Below are 21,528 nucleotides of genomic sequence, written 5' to 3'. Positions count from 1 at the left end.
AACTTTTACCAACGTCAGTCGAAAATTTTACTGGCCTAATTACTACGAGGATATACGGTTATACGTTAAAACATGCCACATATGTCAAGCCCATTCTCTTAAAAATGCGCCAGTGGTACCTATGATGTCTATACCTGCACCACTAAACGGACCTATGACCGAAATAATGATGGATTTTTGTGTATTGCCTAACGTACAGTCTTTTGGAAGCTTTAGCTATGTACTTGTATTGATAGATATGTTCACCGGTTGGGTAGAATGTCACCCATGCGTAACAGCACAGGCAGATATAGCCGTCATTGGATTATACGAATGGATCTGCAGATTCGGTATCCCATCAACTGTGTATAGTGATGGAGGCACGCATTTTGTTAATGTCATAGTCGATAGAATGGTGTCTAAATATGGGATCAAGCTAGCGTTAGGTCCATCAAACCATTCTCAGAGACAAGGAAAGGTTGAAAGAGTAATCCAAACCCTTAAATTATTGTTAAAGAAGATCTGTGCACAATATCCCGGAAGTTGGGTTACTTGGTTATCAGCAGCTAGTTATGTCGTCAGGACCAGCGTATATGGAGGACACGGATTCACACCATTTTTCCTTTTGCATGGTCGGCAACCCAGAGGAATTGCGGATTGTCTAGAAATCAAGGACTTAGGTGAAGATGTTCTGTTGATGGAGACCGGAAGTAGAATGAACACAACTAAAATACAGGATCAAACCATGATTAATAATATCGAAGAAGGCGTAGATGAAGAAATCGATTATGAAATGTTAGAGTTGGAAGAAAGATTGGAAGAAATTATTAAATTGAATGATTCAGTGTTATCAGAAGCTGTAAAGCGACAAGTGGTTATCAAAGAAACTCAAGCTAGAAACTATGATGATGCTAAAAGAGTGTCCGTTCGATCATTTAGATTAGGTGACCAAGTAATGGTACTCAATCATACAGTAGGAGATATAAGCAAAGGGAAATTGGGTAGCAAGTGGATTGGACCGTACCGTATTGAAAGAAAATTACCTAATAACGTGTATGTGATTTCGGATGGGCATCTTATGGTTGCAAGCCCCGTCCATGCTAATGACATCAAACTGTTTCTACAAAGACCGAAAGATAACTGGTTATATCGAAAATGGGTTGTAGAAGGTGAACCACAAGAAGTAGCAGAAGCTGAATTAGGTGAAGACCGTACAGGAGGAGTTGAAGAAAACCCTGGTTCAAATTCCTTAATACTGAAGAAGAGGCGTCGTACCTAGCTCTCCTTAAGTAGGATCCTTGTGAAGAATTTGAGCTTAGCTAAAAGATCTTTTGTGTAACTCAATTGAGTTTATTAACGAATTACACAGCAATAATAAAACAATAGTTCTTTCCATTTTATAATTTTTGGTCGTTATTAGCCTTTTCAGAATAAAGCGCAGGATAAGCCAGTTTGACTCAAAAGGGATTAAACTTAGACATATATCAGAAACTTCGACTTCATTGTGACGTAATCCGTTAGAATACACTATAGAAAACGTATCTCTATTCAAGCTACAGCCTGAAACCAGTCTAAATATATCTCTAATCAACATCTTACGATCAGAGACTGTCAATTCCCGGCCAACATTACAATACTCAGTATGGGAGGGCTAAATTTAAAGATATGTTGGTTATTTACTATCACCATGTTATTACATCATGAACCAATAAGGCGCTTAATATTCTCCCCAGAACTATCTAGTTCTTCATATAAATATCCATAGTTTTTTCCCATAGACCATCATACATTTTTGGATTAATTTATTTTTTTCGTCCATAATAAAGTGGTATCCAAGTTCTAACAGTATCACTATTATTTTTTAATTTTGTTCTTTATGCAAAACAACCAGTACTTCTGTTTGTAAGCTATATCATAACAGATCACATTAATGCAGATCCACTTACCCGTCAGTTTATCCCCTTTTAGTTTGTCAAAAAATGGTGTAATCGATTTGAGTGACTGTACCAAAGAATCAAGTTTACACACCTTGGCCCTCACGTCAGGAATCGGCTCAAGGAAAAGTGCGTCTATGAATTACCTGATCTTGAACACGTGGTTAACATTGACAACGACTTTGACAGATTGGTTAAAAAGGTTGATATTTCAACAACACATGACATATATTGATGACCTATTGATGTGTCATTTTATAGGCACGCCAGGCGAACTTGATCAACATGTTCAATACAATCGATACTCAGTTGACCAGCAGCCGTCAGGAAAGAATGATCAAGAATGTATACAGACACATGTAAACGACAACTTCAAGAAATAGCGGTGGCTAGCATATTCACCCACTACTTTAAATAGTCTCCAGCAACATGCCTTCAGATGTCATATGCTCACCGATAGTTATCTGTCAAAGTGTTCTGAATTATCCACGATCATTAGATACTGTATTCCGATAGTCCAAAACCAGAAAGGTTGGCTTATCATCAAAACCCGTAATAATTGTGCAGTATAAAAAGGATGAATTATTTCATAACAGCAGATTTATTTTAATCTATTTTTCCTACAATAAAGATATACTTTTAACTCAATATATCTCAGGTGTATCGTTTTTTTCAAATACTACATGATGAATCCGAGTTTTTTCCTATCAAGATAAATCTAAATTGTAATTCCCAATGGCTTTCACTATGGCGGATTTGTTGTTTGTTGTAAAAAAATTTGTTGACAGAATCAACTAAGTTGTTGGTCATTTATATATATATATATATATATATAAGGATTGTTACAGGCCAACAACTATAGTAGATTATTCATCAAGTGTTGATTTCAGATTTGTTTATAAATTCTGGTGTCACGCTTTTTCACTCAGCGTGTAAGATTTATTCACGCCATTTTGTCTATGTTTATTTTTATTTTCATTTCCCATTTTCGAACCTAACAATTCTTTGAAAATGCGGTGGGAGCTAACCTTATAACTATTTTCAGCCATGGTGTACCGCACTATTCTAAGGTTACTAACAATGTCATCAAACCGACAAACAACATACTTATGCTGATCAGCCCGACGTAATGTTACCTTTGGCCTGAATCTGTCGTAACTTACCACCCCATGTGATTCAGCCACATCAATTAAGACAAAAAAGCCTTTCACGCCGTCGAATGTCGTCTCAAAAAAAGAAAGTGATGGAACTGACATAAAGTTGACTCGATGAATTGTTGTAGTGGCTATAAATGTTAAAAAAAACTGTCTGTCTGTACGGCTAAATAATGGCCATAAACAACCAATATTAGGTGGGATGCAGCAAACATAACATAGTTATTCCCTCTTCAGCGTTCCTTGATATGGTCTTTGAAAAAGAGGAGATATACACATTAGCATTAAACCGGGTCCGACGGCGCCATTGACTACACCATTACTTGTGTTGACAAGCTCGTGGGAACCGGAATATGTTCTGCGGTAGTACCGTTATAAAGCAGAGATAAGTTGTCTATCTGATACACTAGATAGAATTCGGATTTTAGGTCACAAAACCAAATAAAACTGGCCTAAGCCCAATATTTATTTTTACATTTTCTTCCTTGCTTTCTTCTTGAACTCACTTAAAAAAACACTATGGACCGATCGTAACCTTCTTTCTCAATGTAATATGTATGTCTATTAACGATGCTGACTATGTTTTAGCTTCAAGAGGACCTTCTATTAATAACCCAAACGTGTTTTTTAACGCTCTTTGCTTATATGTAAGGTACTTAACTTCCATTTTGAAGCATGCTGTTTTACGTTTTTTTTTTTCTACATAACTAACAACGCTTCTCATTCAGGTAGTCTAGGAGTAGCTTCTGCTCTTTATGTAGGCTGAAAATCTTACTGCCACTTATGGAGGCTGCTACTACATTCCTTTATTTTTTTCTTTTTTCTTTAAAAAAAGGGAGTGCTACTTTAGATAAAGCTGCAAGTTTTCTTTATATACTTCCTAAATCAAAAGACTGATGTGGACCACCTCAATTATTTTTCTAAATTAGAACACTCTTTATTTAAAGACGTTATGGTATATCTTTTGAACTTACATATCGTTTTATGCTTTTTTTAAGACCAACGGTACGTCTGCTTTATGATGGATGGTCAAAGTAAGGTTGAGATTACTCTAAATCGCTTCTTTGTGTTTCTAATTTTGTTTTTAGAGGGTCAAATACATTCATATGAAGCACTCTTTCTTGGTTTTATGTTTCGTTCGATGTCGGGTGCGAAAGACTTTAAACTTTATTAAACGTATATACGTCGTTCATTTTTATATAGAGATTATTAGTGCCCTATTTACGGTTATGCTGTCTATAAGAACGAGTATTGAAAAAGACTCTTTGCCTTATTATCATTAAAGATTTATCTGCTTCTCAATAGCCATTGTATATACGATTATAAAATCTGTTTAATAGTTAACCATGTGTTTTATATATTATGATGAATGAATAATAATGAAATCAGCAACCACTGGTTGTTTTATACCGTTTTACGAATGTAAATTTTAGTAGGATAATCATTAAAAATAAAAGCGCCAATAGCTCGTAATAGTTGTCATTATCGAGCATCATAACTATTAATTTTTGGGGAGAACCAGATTGCTAAATAATCAAAATGAAGAAACTGATGTTTTTGTGACAGATTTTATTCTTTCGATTTTATAATTCATCAAACTATTAGAAAGGGAAGCTCGCTACAGCAACCCAGAATTGTTGAAGTCATAAAATGGTTTTGCTTTATAATTACTTTAGACCATTAGTCGATGGGGTTATAGAATCAGTAATTCACTGTCGAAAAGTGACAATGAATCTTTGGTTATAGCAGCCTAAAATGTCGCTGCAGTGGGTGGTATTGAAATAATCTTTTTTTCTAATAATGCCCTCAATTATCATGTTACCTGTATGTGCATTCTTATAAAAGTTGAATCTAAGAGCGTGTAAATCTCATACAACAAACGTGACAAATCTGCATTGTATGCACCAACTTAACAAGGAACAAGTAAATTAGATAGATAATGACGTTCGTAACAAAGTCTGTTTATGAAATTATGACAGATATGTTGTAAAACCTCTCATAATTTTTCTAACGATATGTAAAGCGACTTCCCAAATTACTGGTTTTCTCGTCTTTGTCTAACGGGAATACGTTTCGAAATAACAGTATTGAAGATTGGTAATGTCGTATGCAATTCAAAGTCATGTTTATATTTATATAAATATTTGCAATAACTTTGATAATCGTATATTAGGGATAACAGTATTAAATAGGGATTATATATCTTGAAAACTATGTTGGTTTAAATAAGGATGTCCACTTTGTGAAACGCCGAAAAGAAAAGTTTGCGTTTTAAACAGAATTTCCATCTACTTCATGAGTAAATATTTCGCAATCAACTTCGTAATCTGCTATATACGTTCACACTTTGCAAACATCTCCAATTTTCTTACCGGCATCAATATAAATCACAAACGAAGTAAAATATTCTCTGTTGCAACTACATTAATGGTATGCCTACTCATAGTAATGTTTTGAGTGACAAAATGTAACGATTTATACTTTATATGGAAGGAGTCTACCAGTCGAAATTAAAAAAAAAGCTGTGTAAACGTAAGTAGTGAATACAAAAAAAAAGTCTATATACATTTAAGCCATACAATTAGTAATTAAATGCTCAAACGTCCATATGTACAAGTTGAAATTTACCATAGCTATAAAATATACTAAACTGCAAACACACTTAACATGTTCTTAAGCCTCAATACACACTCAAGGGCAATAATCTAAGACACTTCAAATTGCATTATTTTGACAGCCTTTTCAATTATTATTTGTATCGATTAATAGAGTGCAATAAATTGCTGCCTGTGATTTTAGCCAATTTTATTATATCTCATATGACAATTTCTCTACGTTATAACTTAATCATTTTCCTCTCCCTCCTACACGGCAACTTACGACAATGTTAGACAGCTGGTGAACCTTCGCCTTATAACTGGTTATATGTTTTATCAGATACCGTACGTGTTTCCCGCTCTAGCAATTTGCGCACAATGTTGCAACTGTGATGGTTTAAGTACAGAGTAAAGTGAAGCATGCGTTTGTCGCTCGAGCCATTTGGAAATACTTCAACATCTTGTTGATATCAGTGAACTATCTGTATTAGCAATAATCAGCGATTATTGTTATTCGAGCAAGGAGTTTTGTGATTTGGTATTTGGTATTTGGTATTTGGTATTTGGTATTTGGCAAATCGGACGGCAATACATGTTACATGCGTCCCTACCAGTCATAAGTAAATGTAACTTAATTATTAATACGGTGCGAATTCCATTACGAAACACAATTACATAAATATATTTATTCGTCAAGTGAGAAGACGAAATGATGTTTGATGCGTGTAATGACCCAACTATTCAAGACATCTATAAAACAGTAATGAGTATTATCTCTTTTGACAAAAACACGACTAAGTATCTGATCAGGCACACAAAATAATTTTATGAACTAACATTTTGAACCAACAAGAGAGCACAATCAGCTAAATTAATCAATTGGGCTTTATGTTACAAAAAAAAAAAGAGCAGCGAGAAATGTTCATCAAATAAAGCAATTATATTAGCCATGGTAAGGTATTCTTTGAGGTATATTGCAGCTACAATAAGCAGGTTTACACAACGACGTTTTGTAATAATTTGACATACCCAAGGATTTATTGGACAATTAGTAAACGTACAAGTTTTGGATTACCTGAAGGGACTACAGACACCATCAAAATAAAAATAAAATAAAAATGAAACGCTCCCGGGTGGGCTTGAACCACCAACCTCCTGATTAACAGTCAGACGCGCTAGCCAATTGCCCCACGGAAGCTGTTGTGACATTTTTTTATTTACAATTGTGATATGCATTTAATATATATAAATAATCACGTGATTTTCACGTGACATCACGTGACCTTTTAGGGGCGGTATAGGAAGTTCTAAAAAACGTCGCCGTTTTTTTTTGTTTTTTGTTTTTTTTTGAAGTACCTCAACCACAATACGGCATTTTCATAACTATCTTTGTAATTAAGCAAAGTAAATAATTCTGTCTAAACAAACATGGTTGACCCAAAAAAAATACTAACGGCACAATAAAAGAAGTCTTTTGTACAGGTATATCATGTTTTGCTTACTCTTTTTTGGAGCCATATGTCACGAATTAATCAGCTTCATGTAACGAAAAATGATGCAGTTTAGCAGTGTGATACAAGATGTTCACAGATTGTGCTCTCTTCAGATTAAGCGGTCAATTAAATATAAAAAAGAAGATCTGGAAAAGTAAGACAGAATAAAAGTTGGCGCTTGTATTATTATGCACATCACATGAGTTGGTGGTTTTCGATCAAAAGTGGCGGATTGGGTGAGGTAATTTTAAACCAAGTCAAATGTTTGCAACAGACAAGTATTTTTTAGTGGAAAATGTCAAAAATAGCGCTTCTTGTTTCGCGCCTTTTTTTTTTAAAAAAAAAAACCATCGAATCAGCTTCATATGTTTGTTGTAGAATATAATGTAAGGGCACATGATAGATAACAGGCGCAGGTTTTTCTATCACATTAAAAGATAACTTTTAATTCAATATTAAAACATCAAAAATAGAAATAATGTAAATTTATAGAAAAGGCAAACAATAGCTTTTTTTATACCACATGATTTTTTTGTGGTTTGTGTTCAACATAATGTGTTACAACAATACTACAGGCTAGTGGTTACTATTACACAGCGAAATGAGGGGAAAACTCCTTTAGGAAGTGTCTCTAACTCGAAGCGTCTTTAGAATCAACAATTTTTTTGCTCTTTTGCAAATATTGCTGTTTACGAACCTGGCCTTCATTACACTATTTATTCGTGCGACCCGAATGGTAGGTCATCCCATTAAACTTTCTTGCTTGCCATAAGTCAGGGTTCATGATTCTTTTAAAAGAGCTCTAAGCTATGATTAGTTAAGATATATTTATTTTAAGTACAACAACTTCAGACATGTCAGTATTTTTTTTTTTTTTTTTTTTTTTTTTTTTTGCTGAGGGTTTCAACTTTAAATTGTAGTGGTACAAGTTTGGAGTCGTGAAAAATTAAAGTGTGTCAATACATTAACTACTACAACATTATTATTTCTGTTGAATACCACTAGGCAGCTTTTGCTGTATCACACTGAGGTAGGCACGAGTTTGGAACTTGCAGGATTTCTCAAGACCTAATGCGTTAGACACAATATAAGCCGGATGTCCCCGTATTACATGTCACTATTAATGCTTGATAATTCAAATTAAATATATAAAAAAAAAAAAAAACGAATGCTAATATTATTTTGTAGGAAACCCTTCAAAAAAAAAATCTATGACAAACTGTACCTTTTCTTTGTATTACTTCATTCCACAATTGTATTGTGTACACCTTTTAGAAGGTCCCAACACTTACAGTCAAAACTGTAAATAAACTAATTGATAAGAAAAAGTAATACTTATAAATATCAAAGAAGATGAGCTGTTTCCTCTTTCGGGCGAAAGGCATTGTTATAATCGCAGTGTCGGTTGCAAAGGTACCTGATCCTTGGTCAGTGACCGACATTGACCATTTGAAGAGGGGATAAAAAAATTGCTGTAACCTTGGTTCTTCACGATTCGAATTTGCGAGCTGAATGGATGATGTATGTATGAAGGCATTACACTTTATTATTGTATAATCAAACCATAGTTTATGTCAGCTTTTGAAGAAATAAAGTTTAAGTTCCCTTAAAAACTACGTTATTTTTGACGAATTACTTACTTTTAATGATAATAGGTAACATGCGTACCATAATCGGGTTACAGGTCTAAATGAATACAATCCAGAAACGCGAACCGAGGATTACCTCCCCACATGAGTACGATCATAATGATGAACCCCTTGACAGAGTCGAAAGTTCCCCACAAAAAAAAAAAAAAAGGTAATACGCCGACTTACCTTTATCTTCTATTAACTCATCGCAATTCGCAGCATGTAATAAGTATCAACTCGCTTTTCTATAATTAGTGCTGCCTTCGAACAATTTAGTGATGCATGTTATTTTTGGTTACTGATGACGACTTTTTAGCATTTATGTGGCAAGTTACATGAGAAAGGAAAGTCAACCATATGAAAATTTCTACGCTTTTAATTTAAAAAAGCGCCTGTTGGTGCTGCAACTTCTATAAATGAACAAAGTTTCTGCATTAAGAATATATTAAAAATGTTATAGCATCATCTGATTACTTCTTTACGCCATTTTTCTCAGGAAATTATCGACTGATAACGCCGCAAAAAAAAAAAAAAAAAAAAAAAAGAAAAAGTTGTAAACCAGATATTAATTTGAAACAACGGTCGGTAAATTGAGATCAATGCAGGGTGGGAAGAACCAGAGGTTGGTAATTGCCTTTTATGTGGCATGGATCGGTAGCACATTAATATCGCCATTTTAATTAGATAGAAAATCAATTGATTCCCTATTAGGCCATCAAACAATTGACAAATAAAAATCAGGTATGATTCGCAATATGTGATTTGAAAGATCAAAATATTACAGAGAAACATAAACAATACTTTTTTCAATTATAGTTTATGGTACAGTTCTCTAGCATATGTGGCATGTACAACATTTCAAAGTTTAATACATCTGAATTCAAGAATGGATAAATCATTTATAAAAGGATAAATATATTATTCAAAGAATTTTAGGATTTCTGTGTCAAAAAAAAAAAAAAAAAAAAAAAAAAAAACTTTTTTTTAAAAGTCCTTTTTAAGAGGATTCATTGGGTATTGAGTCATAAGAAATAAATAAACAAGAGTGGTTGAGAAATAAGATTGCTTCTCAGCTTTGATTGTCATCCGATTTTATATAGGTGTGGTAGTAACCATAGTTTTTTTTGACCACGAAAAAATAATATATGTTTTTTTTTGAGTTTCCCGAAAAGCCAGGTGCTATTCCTAATCGGGGAATACCCAGAAAACCTTTACTAACTATTGGTGACACCAGGACCAATAGCAAAATCCCTTTGCACCAGCACAGTATACTAGAAATACTTTTGTAATAAAAAATGCTGCATTTTTAAAAAAATATTGTGTGCTTGTGACATGGATCTACGAAGGTAAGCTAATCGAAACACCAGATAAGGTTATATATCAAATTTTAATTGGCTGTGATTTAAAATACAGCGTATCTCACGACTCTAAGGAAAAAAACAGATATTGATCCTAGCGTGAGAAGGAACGGAGTTACTGTGAGAAAAACGAGTGCCATGTGTCTAGTTGAGAAATACTTCCAAATTTGGACAAAGGTACAAAATATAAATCCAAAATTTACTCTCTTTTGTATATATTATACAACTATAATTTATATCTTATCAGTATCGGTGATTTTTTGGAGTAAAAGTACACATTATTCGCAATTGCGAAAGAATAAAAATTACGATAATCTATTTTTTTTTTCTTTTTTTGCCTTAACAGTGATTAGAACCCAGTGAAAAGTGTCATATGGCAAAACTAATTTGGAAAAATGATTGGTCTGACAATTTGCCCAAAGTCATTCGTTCATCTGAGTTACTTATCGTGTAACTACCCGGAGTGCTAATCCTAATTTTTGTATATAACAAGGGCAATTTTTCCAGATCAAAATATATTTTTTTTCTTTTTTTATACATTTTTCTTTATAATAATCATGTCAGAGAAACTGGAACAAGATAAAGTTTCTCATCACACATACGACGATGCCGAGTATCAAGACGATGTAGTTCACGGACCTGAGCCTACAGAACAAGATCGTTTGGAACTTAGAGAAGTCCCTGATAAGATTCCCGCCACTGCATACCTTGTCATCATCATTGAGTTCTGTGAACGTTTCACCTACTACGGTCTTAGTGGTCCTTTCCAAAATTATATCCAACATCCTGCTCCTCCTAGTTGTATGTTTATTTTCGCTATCTTCCTTTTATAGTATTTTTATTAACAGTTATATTTTAGATCCTGCTGAACAAGCTGGTGCTATGGGTAAAGGTCAACAAACTGCTACTGCTTTAACTACCTTTTTCCAATTTTGGTGTTATGTCACTCCTATCATTGGTGCCATCATTGCTGATCAATACCTCGGCAAATATCGTTCAATTCTTCTCTTCGCTATGATCTATCTCTGTGGTTTAATCATTTTAACTGCTACTGCTTCTCCTATGGGTATTGAAAGTGGTGCTGCTTTCCCCGGTTTCATTGTCTCTATTATTATTATTGGTCTCGGTACTGGTGGTATTAAATCTAACGTCTCTCCTCTTGTTGCCGAACAATATACCAGTAAGACTGCCTATGTCACCACTACTGCCAAGGGTGAACGTGTTATTGTCTCCCCTCAAGCTACTTACCAAAAGATTTTCACTTACTTCTACTGGGGTATTAACATTGGTTCTCTTTCTGCTATTGCCACTACTGAATTAGAAAAGAACGTTGGTTTCTGGCCCGCTTATCTTTTACCCACTTTAATGTTTATTCCCGGTATTTGTGTCCTCATCTTCGGTCGTAAGCGTTATGTTCAAAGTCCTCCTCGTGGCTCCGTCTTTGTTGAAGCTGGTAGACTCTTCTATTATTCTACTAAGGTTAAGGGTGGTTTGGAAGCTTGTAAGCCTTCTAACCTTGCTATTGATCACCCCGAACTCGCTCAAAAAGCTACTTGGGATGATGTCTTTGTTGATGAATTAAGACGTGCTCTTAAGGCTTGTATCGTTTTCTGTTGGTATCCTATCTACTGGCTCAGTTACTCTCAAATGTCCAACAATCTTATTTCTCAAGCTGGTACCATGTGGACTGGTAACGTTCCCAACGATATTATGCAAAACATTGATCCTCTTGTCTTGATTATCACTATTCCTATCATGGATCGTTATGTCTACCCTCTTCTCCGTAAGTGGGGTATTCCTATGCGTCCCATTTTCCGTATCTCTCTCGGTTTCTTCTTTGGTGCTGTTGCCATGGCTTACACCGCCGGTATCCAATCCAAGATCTATGCTGCTGCCCCCGATCTTATTTCCGCCGGTTACCAAATTCCTTCTTACGTCTTCACTGCTTTTGCCGAAATTTTCGCTTCCATCACTGGTCTTGAATATGCTTACAAGAAGGCCCCTGAATCCATGAAGTCCATTGTTATGGCTATTTTCTTGTTCACCAACTGTCTTGCTTCTTGTCTCGGTTTCGCTTTAGTTTCTGTTACTGTCGATCCCAAGTTGACCTGGATGTACACTGGTATCTCTGTCACCTGTTTCATCTGTAGTATCTTGGTTTATATTTGCCATCACAAGAATGATGATAACGATATTGCCGATGATGCCATTGGTCGTACACACAAGACTGAGAAGTACGATCCTAAAGCCGTTGACCAGGAACTCGAAAAGGGTGCCTTGTAAAAACAACACAAAAAAATATTTAATAACCTATCTATTAGTTTTCAACAGCAGGGCTGTTTATAAATTACACTTTTTAATAAATTCTTAATCTTAATATATCCTTTTCTTAACAATAACCCATCTGTCTCTTCAATTTTTTCATATATAATATATATTCGTGAGAATAACATGTCTTATCTCTATGGCTCTGTTAAAAGTTAACCCGTCAAGATAAAAATAAATGTGTACAACCTGCTACTACGAATCAGGGTCAGGCTGTGTCACAAAAATCAACTTTGTTTTAATTTTCAGCTGCTGATTATGTAATTTCGTCATACCACACAAACATACATAGTTACTAAGGGCGTTGTTTTTTTACCCCCGTTGATAAACTTTATTCCATTGTTATGCAAAAATAAATGAGAGAAAAAAAAAAAAAAAAAAAGGGTATATGTACATGCATATTTTTGTTTTTTTACAGTTCTTTCAAATGATCCAATTTTCGAACAATTAATTCGTATGTAAGAATAGTAATGGCTGATGAAGGTACGGTGCGTAATAAGTTGGTTGAAATGCCTTTATAGAACCCTCGAATACTTTCTTCATATAAAATCACCTTAATAGCATGACATATACCTTTGTATTTATATGGTTTGACCAGTTGGTTTTGTAATCTTGTACGGATTACCTACAAGGATTATTAATATAAGATAGTAAAAAAGGGGTAGCAAGGATGATCAACATACCTCGTGTGGATAGGTTGCTGTACTCGCTACCATTTTGGATACAGCAGAAGCCAGCAATATGTTTGCAGTATCTGATTGTACGTTTGCTTCTGACAAGGAAGACCTTAACTTTTCATATAAAGGGAATTGGATCGCCACATGACTAACACCGATTAACGATGGTCCTAATCCTTTATAAAAGCCTCGAATACCTTCATTTCTAGCAATAGTGGAAAATGCATCGAATATATTGTTGTATCTGTTTGGCGATCGCTTACTTTGTGACTAAAATTATGCATATATTAGTTCATGTTGCTTATCATTTTTACATGTTTACTTATCCTACCATAAATCTAGTCTTAATCACCCAAACAGGATTCGTTAATGAGGTGGATGCCATACCGGCCGTCATTGCGGACGCTATATGTAACATCCAGTCGTTGCCTGGATGACCTTTTTTTTTTTTTTTTCAGAAATAGAGATTAATTATACAGTAAAACATCAAGATTTTCTAGAATTACTCTTTTTTGCTATTTACCAAGATCTTTTGCCCAAGCTATTTTACAATAATCGTAAACTGTGAAATAGATCGCCCAAGTAGGTAAATAGCCAACTACGGTGGGACCTAATCCTCTATATAATCCTCGAAACCCTTCTTCCAGTCTAATTCTTTTAAGCGTACCTGCACATATTTATTTGTGAGTATTACAGTGTAGGTGTGTGATGTTATGCATATATTACCAACGGTGCCTTTATATTCTACAACACCAACCTCTTGTCTGCCCTGATTCTGTAATCTAGTCTTCACTACATCGAGCGGACAAGTAACAACGGACGATATAATACCAGCGCCTGCACCAGCAATGGAGTGTTTAAGATTCTCATGAGTTTGTCTATCTTATAGAGTTAACAAAAAGCAATACCTTTCGGGTTTCCACCACTTACGCAAAGTCTTTCCACCAATTGGCAGCGTAACTCATTGAAGAAAAAAAGAGAAGAAAAGTGTGTTTTGCGGAGAGAAAAAAAAAAAAAAAGAAGAAAAAAGATGGGTGTTTCATTGATAATCTTTTTTAAGTCTGTATGTGATACGTGACCTTTTTTTTTTTCTATAGCGCAAACACTTACAGTACAATCAGATTGTCTCAATAATATTGCAAATTGCGTCAACAGCTTGCAATATTCCCAAGAATTTCCATACGATTGTTATCCTATTAAAGCTTGCGACGACGGAACTAAATAATGAAATCCTTGACTACAATAACCAGTCTGCTAAAAGTAATATTGGGAACCCGCATAATAAAACCCGCTATTCCAAATAGGTCTCAGTGGAAGATTCAGTAAAAAGTATTCTTTGGGTTGTATGCGCTCACCTCTCATGATATGCAATAGCTCCTATAATAATGGAGTACTTAGTCTTGTATTCGGCACTTAGTTTGATTGTGACCATTGTCACTTTTATTCGATACATTGAGCCATTCATGACCTGGGACGATTGATAAGATAAGAACAACAACCCTGAGGAACCCGTAATTATACACTAGCCGACAAAATAATGGTTCGATCACTTTATTCTTTAAATCATGAAAACTTCAATTAATCTTTAGAATTTATGATTGGAGTATGCATAAAGCTAGACATTTTCGGCTTGAACTTACCTATATTTATAAACATTTAATACCCAAACATGACGGGCTTAATGATGTATTCTACAGAACTAAACTTGATGTACATACTGTCCATGTGACAGTGTAATGGCTATAGTCTTTACTGGTTTATCTTGACTTGAGGAAGGGGGGTCTTATTGTTTTAAAGGGAAGTAGGGGTAGCGGTAATGACCAATACAAAGAATGATCAAATAAGCTTAGTCTGATACTTGTGCTTAGGATGTCACCTATCAAAATGTAGTTCTTTAAAATTTCTAAAACTAATTTTTCTAGCTTGCTACGAGCTAATACACAGCATATGCTCTAAACAAATGCAGAGCTGTCATCATGCTGTTGTGAGCGAAAATTATTTTTGACCACCGACATTTAGAGTAATAGATTGCGTGACCGTGCCATTGTTCTTTTTCCTTAATCAACAATGTCAGACAGTTCAACCCAGGATTTAGACGGTCTCGACTTTTCCGAAAGAACTACAAAAGACAGGTTTAACGAGAGGCTACTAGAAGCACAAGAAAATAATGCAGACAATGAGATCATTGGCCGTATAGTGAGTTAGGACCTTTGTTCAAATGTTTAAAAAAACTCATTTCCCCCTTTTAGGACTTTAATGATTTTTATACATCGGACGGTTCAGAACAACTACAGAAAAAGTTCGAAACATTGCAAGCCCAAGTTGCTCGAATGGAGGCTCAAGTGAATGACATGGAAAATAAACTAATAATTAGAAAAGAAAGAAGAAAATTAGAGGCGTCTTTAACAAATATGTCACCAGAAGAAAGAGCAGACCATGTTATTCGTCAAGCAGAGATACAAGAAGATACGCCCGATCTAGACATTATATTGTAATGACAATTCATCAACTTTGAGAAACACGTACTAATGAAATTTGTAGTGAATACATGTTGCTTTTAGGAAGTACCTCACCGAATGACACCAACGACTTGTCGACAACCGATTTCATTAAACCACATGCTGATATTCGCAAAGCTGCATTCGAAAGTGAGTTGGTCCTGAAGCAAAAACAATTCTCGAACTTGCAATTCACCAAAGCAGACAATATACTCGAAAGCAATCCAGACGACGAAGGTAAAAGGCGAATATAAGGGTGAACAACAATTATATTTACCCACTTTTTAGGTGAAACACGACATTGTGCGCTTCATGGTACTTCATTTGGTAACAGTTTCAGCATCACGTTTGACGTAAATGAACCTTCTATGGTCATGTCAAACGTAGCAATTAATGTGGGGTTTGAAATGCAATTGGAAATAGGCATTGTATTGGAAAAGTTAGTATGCGGATCAAAGATTTTTAAACGATTTAGTAACATTTTTTGTAAGGACAAGAGAGGAGTGCGACATCCTATCGTTCTTTAAGGTTCTAGGACATTATGGATTATTAAAAAAGGATCGTGAAGTAGTGTTTGAGAAACTTGTGAAAAGATTCAGTGATACGGATGTCCATGTTGAAGTGTTGTCTCCATCAAGGCTTAAATTCGAAGGATCAGTGTAAATAATTCGTAGCTCTCTAATTACTATTCTTCACTAACATACATATACATATATAGGAAGACATACTTAATATTAGAATGCAGAACAATTGTTGTGAATACTGATAGACATCGACTAGATGCAAATGCAGCAAGCCATATTCAACCAGACATATCTCTAGACGCATTCAATGTACCTACAGGTAATGTTATCCTAAATGTATAAATCTTTCAACTTTGAACTAAACATTTTTCTACAGACGATGATGAATCACTTCAGTTAATGAGTAAACTTAACGCCGTGTTTTTGGACATGGTTAAGAGACAAGGGCTATATACTGCAGCAGAAACTATCGTCAGTAAAGTTTTATTGCCATAATTCGCTGGCGAGTTATTTAAAATCTCTTCTCATATTATAATCACCTCATAATATTACAATGCAAAAAATGATGAAGACCAAAAAGTAGACATTTAAGTTCGTTTTTTTTTCAGATGAATTAAAAAAGAGATGTTCAGATATCTACTTGTAGCAGGTAAATATTTTTTATTAAGGTTGAAAATCCTTTTGGATGCCTCTAAAATATCACCACTATCCGAACAGTCAGAAGAAGTTTTGAATTTACCTATAAGATAAATGGTGCACCTTCAACACTTGAACAGCACCTTTACTTCTTGTTGGTTCTTGGTACTTTGTATTTAAAGCCGACCAACTTTTAAGTATTACAGTTGAATTATGACAGGAATTTATTGATCATTCTGTTCAATAAGAAGAGTTTAATCAAACATTTCAGCCTTTCAAAAACCCACAGTTATATCTTTTGTATGGATCACTTTGATAAAGTTGCCTTTTCATTTTTTCTTCATGCTTCAGAATGTCTCTTTACCATCAAGTCTTTTATAATACGAAAAAAAAAAAATTATATCGTCATCCAAAGTTTGCAGCATAGAATGATCATGGTACGCAGCGGAAAGCAAACAAGTGTCTTTGTCTTCCCAGATTCAATCACTTTGGTGAGCGACAATGCATCCAAGTGATTTTCAGGTCTAGCCGCAGCGTTGTAATAAATTGAGCTCTTTTGAAGGGTGTAGCCTTTAGGGTAAATTGAAAAAAAAAAGTATTCGATTGGTTTCTTGAATGATCATCCAGAATACTAACTTTATGTATCTGTTTTTTTTTGATATAAAAGATATCATTCGTCAATTTTACGAACTCGGTAGTAATACCTACTACTGTAGATGACGTTCTTTTCTTCAGGAACCGTTCAACCTTAAGGTAGTCCTTTTGTGCGCTCTTTGATACTTGCCTGTAGAAAGCTTTTCCTTTTCTGATATTTTTTTTACGGAGTAACTTACTGGAACAAGCAGGAAACGAGTTTTTTTAATTTTAATTTCTACTTACATCATAAAATTGTCAACTACTGTTTGTGATATTTATTTTGATTTTAAGTTAGTTTTGCCTGATTATCTGAAGGAACATACTATTTGTCTGAAAATATCAGGTCTCCTCATCTGCCCTGAAACAATTTTTATCAATCTGAATTATGAGCGCGAGTACCGAGAGAAAAGCTATTACTATATGTTAAAACAAAACCTCAATTGGGTTGCAACTGTACACATATGTGACGGAAATATCTTTTTATAGCATTTCATACTTGTTCCACATTGTTTCCCGATGTATGCCATTTCTTTTGATCATGATACACAGTACATATTTACACCTGATCATTTCACCTGTTTTGTTGAAATAGCCGTTTCTTATATCTACAAAATTTGGCGTAATTGATAATATATTACAATAAGGAAAGGTCGGATGTGAATTATCGATCACATTGAGAAAGATGACAACCTATCATCAGACACATACTAAATTCTTCAGCTTTATCATAATGTGAGATAAAACTAAAGAAAATAATATGGGGATGACAAGAAAAGCATTGTTCCATCTGCCTATTCATTCAGCTCAGATGATTTCAATAAAAACAGACAATGAGTTACAGTTGAATGCAGTCTAGTGCCGTTTAAAATATTGCAACATTTTAAAGTCCACTTGTACGTCTTTTTAAGTGTAACATAGGATGGTGCGATTTTCATCCAATAAAAAGATATAGCGATTTCGCCATCATTCTGTTAATTCAGTGGACAAAGAAAAGAAGCTATTGTATGAAAAGGGGAAATAAAGAATATATCTTCTTTTTCCCTCTTTATTTTCTTTTTACTTTTCTTATTCGACTCTCTTTACTTCATTTTTTTTTTAATTTTACGCTTTTTATTATTATTTACTTGTTATCTTCCTGAATACGGTTTCCTCCGACGGAATAAAACGAACAGATACCACTACTTCTTGCTCTACCGGTCTTTTCCTCAAATGTTTTGCACATTTTGTATGGAGGCGTATATAAGTGAAGAGACACAGCACCAGTATGTTGACTTGGATTGGATATACGATGCAAACCAATGTTATCTAGTGCATATGGTTAAAATAATAGTAATTAACCCTGGGAATTTCTATTGGATCCTTACCATGTACGTAGGTGACCTGATTAGGGTGATACACAGTGTTATTTGATACAGCCAATGGTTTGCCTTGATGTGTCGTTGACGATGAAGAAGCCGAAGCGTCGGTGATATCGCCGACTGTTTCAACAGAGTCGGTATCTGCAGATGATGGCCAATGATATTGCGTTTCTTGCAATTCCCCATCTAATATTTTCATGACACAATGTGACCCAGAATGATCATGGATTGGACTAAACAACAAAAAAGTCATGTTAGGGGGGTGTATGTTTGAAAAGGGTGGGAAAAAATCAAATATAGCTTACCTTTGTTGACCTTTGCTCCAGGCTAAAATCATTAAATTAAACTATTGGAATGTTTAATCAGAAAGCACCACTACAAGGAAATATCGTTTTGCTTTTACCTTTCCATTTCCATCATCAACAAGATTACGAGTATATGCCCTTGAATGATCGAACAACGTGTATTTATTCCAGTCAACAGAATTAGAGCTATAACGTTCCATCAACTCAATAATTTTTTGAGCATCAATATGTTCAGCATCCAAACCGTCATCACCCAATACGCCATGAATGGATTTGATGAGGTCATTAAGCTTAAAGTCATCCATAGGAGAGGACTGGATAGGCTGATAGGATTCAAGTGAAAGAGGTTCTTGAGGAGGAGACATGATTGTAGATTATAAAGAAGAAAAGATAAAAATGCTTGAACTGCATATAAGGGAGTTTTTATATCCGCGATAGAGAGATTATGGCTATCACTGGAATATATCAACCGTCGGACAACAATGTGACATATATTTACAGATGGACTAATAGAGTGCAACAGCGAGAGAGTGAGTATAAGGGGTGGGGGGGGGACCGACTCTCTATTGGTTTCTTGTTTTAGGAAACTTATGCTGCTTTTAAAAGCAAATGTCCCCCGAATTTGGTTACAGCTCAACCTTCTTTTTTCCCACAATATTTCTGCAGGTAAGTGTCAGGGGAATGATTATAAACAAAAAAGATATTGTGTAATTGTACTTTTTTTCTAAATAAATAATAATCGATCACTATGCTAAAATGAGGAAATGGAAATGCAGTGGAGTGTCAAAATTTATTTCATGTTTCAATTCAATGGAACAGTCATTTGATGGATGACGCTAAATAATTTACCGCATTTAAGTATGCTAGTCTGGTCTGTCACTTGCATGATTATATCCAATGTAAGTGACTGTAACCATGATACAATGTCTGAGTCGAGATGAACAACCAAGAATTGTTTTGTTATGGATTTGATTTCATCAAATCTTTGCTCTATCCTCTTTTTGTAAGTCATATACGGGACACCTTGACGATTGATGCAATGCTATATTGCAGGATATTATTATTTTTAATAAAAGGAGAATACTGATAAAGTGACTTACATAGAGCAGGGCTAGTTGATATGTAATATATTTATGATTTGATAGATTAATATCGTGATAAAGCCTGCACGCGGTAACGTAAAGTTCATCTAAGTGATTCAATTGATATTGCTCGTCGGGGATTGACAATAACTGAGGTTGATTAAACAATAATTTCATGGATTTTGGATATAGCGATTTCTCATTTTTGATAGTCTCGAGCAACGCTGATTGGTGTTGGCAAGCAATGTCCATTTGAATAATTAATGCATTTTGATAAAGTTCCTGAAATATTCTTAATATTATTATATGCCTATTCATTTCCAGCAAAATGGGGCTACCTTTAAAACTGGTTCGGTCGTTTTTAAACCACCCTTCATTTTCCATAGTTCTAACCGGTTGATTTTTTCCAGAATAAGCTCAAGTTGACAAAGTTGCTTAAGTAACTGTAATTCCTGACTTTTCTTCATTTCCTTTCGTGGTAACATGGGCTCATTAATTCGGATCAATACTGGAATCCTTTAGTTTCTTTCCTACTCGTCAGAGATTTACATGTGCTTACCTAGATTGATCTTGCTTGAATGAATAGTTTTTAAGGGCGGTGTTCGTGACAATGGACTCATGTTATAAAGTATATGTTTTCAAAAAGAAAAGCAAGTGACCAACAGGTGACCATTATAAGTGCACAAGATAAAAAATAGCGCCATTTCAGGGATGATGTGCAATCATTTTAGAAAGTAGAGTCGCTGATTTTGAATTTAACGTGGTGTTCTTGCACATACACCGATTTCCATTTACATTGGTTTGACCTCATTTTTCGTGCTGTCGTCTTATATCTCGGGATTTTTTTTATGCAAATTGTACAGCTGAAATCATAATGTACCTGAAAGGGACGCATATATGTTCACTGAAAATCCTAACTTAGTCGTTTGTTTAGATATATAAAAAATGTGTTAAAAGTCAATGAAAACCGACACGGCTTATTAAAAGAATACCGAGAATAATTGATGAGGCAAAAAAGGACTTCGAAAAGTAGAGTCAATTAAAGCTGGGGTATGATAACTATTGTTCAACTTCTCTCAAGAAAAGCGTATGTAAATTTATAAAGCCACCAAAGCCAACATCGTCAACAACAACAATTATGAGACAGCTAGAAAATAAATAAATAGAATATTATAATCAAAAGCCAAATAAGAACATCCCGTTTTAATGAAAATGTTTCCTAATCATTAAGATATTGTATCAACGCTTATACTGTTCTCGTTTAATTTGGTAGTCTGCCAAATTTCGATAGGTAATTTTACTTAAGTGATACCGTCAAAATTTCAAGACATACTGATAAAG

At 34.7% G+C, this 21,528-nt stretch overlaps 6 protein-coding genes and 1 non-coding gene across 7 annotated transcripts; 3 read left to right on the top strand and 4 right to left on the bottom strand.

Moving 5' to 3' along the window:
- Positions 1-5,006: 5,006 nt before the first annotated feature.
- Positions 5,007-6,343, top strand: EV154DRAFT_480721 (uncharacterized protein; the record flags this gene model as incomplete). Its single annotated transcript, XM_051598347.1, has 5 exons — positions 5,007-5,053; positions 5,091-5,164; positions 5,298-5,497; positions 6,005-6,072; positions 6,103-6,343. 5 exons carry the CDS (start codon positions 5,007-5,009, stop codon positions 6,341-6,343), a joined length of 630 nt encoding a protein of 209 aa, XP_051458527.1.
- A 445-nt stretch (positions 6,344-6,788) lies between these two features.
- Positions 6,789-6,862, bottom strand: EV154DRAFT_t52. The gene has a single exon. It is a non-coding gene; the product is annotated as a tRNA-Asn (tRNA).
- Positions 6,863-10,664: 3,802 nt separating this feature from the next.
- EV154DRAFT_442201 (POT family-domain-containing protein) lies at positions 10,665-12,545 on the top strand. Its single transcript, XM_051596977.1, has 2 exons — positions 10,665-10,947; positions 11,006-12,545. Exons 1-2 carry the CDS (start codon positions 10,704-10,706, stop codon positions 12,427-12,429), a joined length of 1,668 nt encoding a protein of 555 aa, XP_051458526.1. The 5' UTR covers positions 10,665-10,703; the 3' UTR covers positions 12,430-12,545.
- A 215-nt stretch (positions 12,546-12,760) lies between these two features.
- On the bottom strand, positions 12,761-14,211 carry EV154DRAFT_506345 (mitochondrial carrier domain-containing protein). The gene is made up of 6 exons (XM_051601274.1): positions 14,079-14,211; positions 13,875-14,026; positions 13,672-13,815; positions 13,480-13,586; positions 13,155-13,418; positions 12,761-13,096 (listed from the first exon to the last, which is right to left on the bottom strand). Exons 1-6 carry the CDS (start codon positions 14,189-14,191, stop codon positions 12,884-12,886), a joined length of 993 nt encoding a protein of 330 aa, XP_051458525.1. The 5' UTR covers positions 14,192-14,211; the 3' UTR covers positions 12,761-12,883.
- Positions 14,212-15,215: 1,004 nt separating this feature from the next.
- EV154DRAFT_419347 (uncharacterized protein) lies at positions 15,216-15,900 on the top strand (the record flags this gene model as incomplete). Its single annotated transcript, XM_051595889.1, has 3 exons — positions 15,216-15,344; positions 15,398-15,639; positions 15,690-15,900. 3 exons carry the CDS (start codon positions 15,216-15,218, stop codon positions 15,898-15,900), a joined length of 582 nt encoding a protein of 193 aa, XP_051458524.1.
- Positions 15,901-18,487: 2,587 nt separating this feature from the next.
- EV154DRAFT_506338 (RmlC-like cupin domain-containing protein) lies at positions 18,488-19,870 on the bottom strand. Its single transcript, XM_051601273.1, has 4 exons — positions 19,204-19,870; positions 19,106-19,146; positions 18,807-19,033; positions 18,488-18,747 (listed from the first exon to the last, which is right to left on the bottom strand). Exons 1-4 carry the CDS (start codon positions 19,468-19,470, stop codon positions 18,563-18,565), a joined length of 720 nt encoding a protein of 239 aa, XP_051458523.1. The 5' UTR covers positions 19,471-19,870; the 3' UTR covers positions 18,488-18,562.
- On the bottom strand, positions 19,871-20,874 carry EV154DRAFT_506334 (uncharacterized protein). Its single transcript, XM_051601272.1, has 4 exons — positions 20,747-20,874; positions 20,526-20,695; positions 20,206-20,469; positions 19,871-20,147 (listed from the first exon to the last, which is right to left on the bottom strand). The coding sequence occupies exons 1-4, from the start codon at positions 20,805-20,807 to the stop codon at positions 19,908-19,910; spliced, it is 735 nt and encodes a 244-aa protein (XP_051458522.1). The 5' UTR covers positions 20,808-20,874; the 3' UTR covers positions 19,871-19,907.
- Positions 20,875-21,528: the final 654 nt, after the last annotated feature.

This window comes from Mucor mucedo, assembly GCF_025094135.1.
Source record: "Mucor mucedo strain NRRL 3635 chromosome Unknown EV154scaffold_37, whole genome shotgun sequence".
Taxonomy (NCBI): domain Eukaryota; kingdom Fungi; phylum Mucoromycota; class Mucoromycetes; order Mucorales; family Mucoraceae; genus Mucor; species Mucor mucedo.
The sequence above is the reverse complement of the archived record's forward strand: the minus strand, read 5'-3'. Positions and strand labels throughout refer to the sequence as shown.

Excerpts from the sequence above, each read along its gene's own strand:
- EV154DRAFT_442201 (XM_051596977.1), top strand. The coding sequence starts at position 10,704 with ATGTCAGAGAAACTGGAACAAGATAAAGTTTCTCATCACACATACGAC. Across the intron at positions 10,948-11,005 it reads ACATCCTGCTCCTCCTAGTT|ATCCTGCTGAACAAGCTGGT; the intron begins GTATGTTTATTT and ends GTTATATTTTAG.
- EV154DRAFT_506345 (XM_051601274.1), bottom strand. The coding sequence starts at position 14,191 with ATGAAACACCCATCTTTTTTCTTCTTTTTTTTTTTTTTTCTCTCCGCA. Across the intron at positions 13,816-13,874 it reads AGAATATAAAGGCACCGTTG|GTACGCTTAAAAGAATTAGA; the intron begins GTAATATATGCA and ends AAATATGTGCAG. Across the intron at positions 13,097-13,154 it reads CAGCAACCTATCCACACGAG|GTAATCCGTACAAGATTACA; the intron begins GTATGTTGATCA and ends TAATCCTTGTAG.
- EV154DRAFT_506338 (XM_051601273.1), bottom strand. The coding sequence starts at position 19,470 with ATGTCTCCTCCTCAAGAACCTCTTTCACTTGAATCCTATCAGCCTATC. Across the intron at positions 19,147-19,203 it reads TTGATGATGGAAATGGAAAG|TTTAATTTAATGATTTTAGC; the intron begins GTAAAAGCAAAA and ends ACATTCCAATAG. Across the intron at positions 19,034-19,105 it reads TGGAGCAAAGGTCAACAAAG|TCCAATCCATGATCATTCTG; the intron begins GTAAGCTATATT and ends TTTGTTGTTTAG.
- EV154DRAFT_506334 (XM_051601272.1), bottom strand. The coding sequence starts at position 20,807 with ATGAGTCCATTGTCACGAACACCGCCCTTAAAAACTATTCATTCAAGC. Across the intron at positions 20,696-20,746 it reads TTCAAGCAAGATCAATCTAG|TATTGATCCGAATTAATGAG; the intron begins GTAAGCACATGT and ends AAAGGATTCCAG. Across the intron at positions 20,148-20,205 it reads ATCAACTAGCCCTGCTCTAT|CATTGCATCAATCGTCAAGG; the intron begins GTAAGTCACTTT and ends CCTGCAATATAG.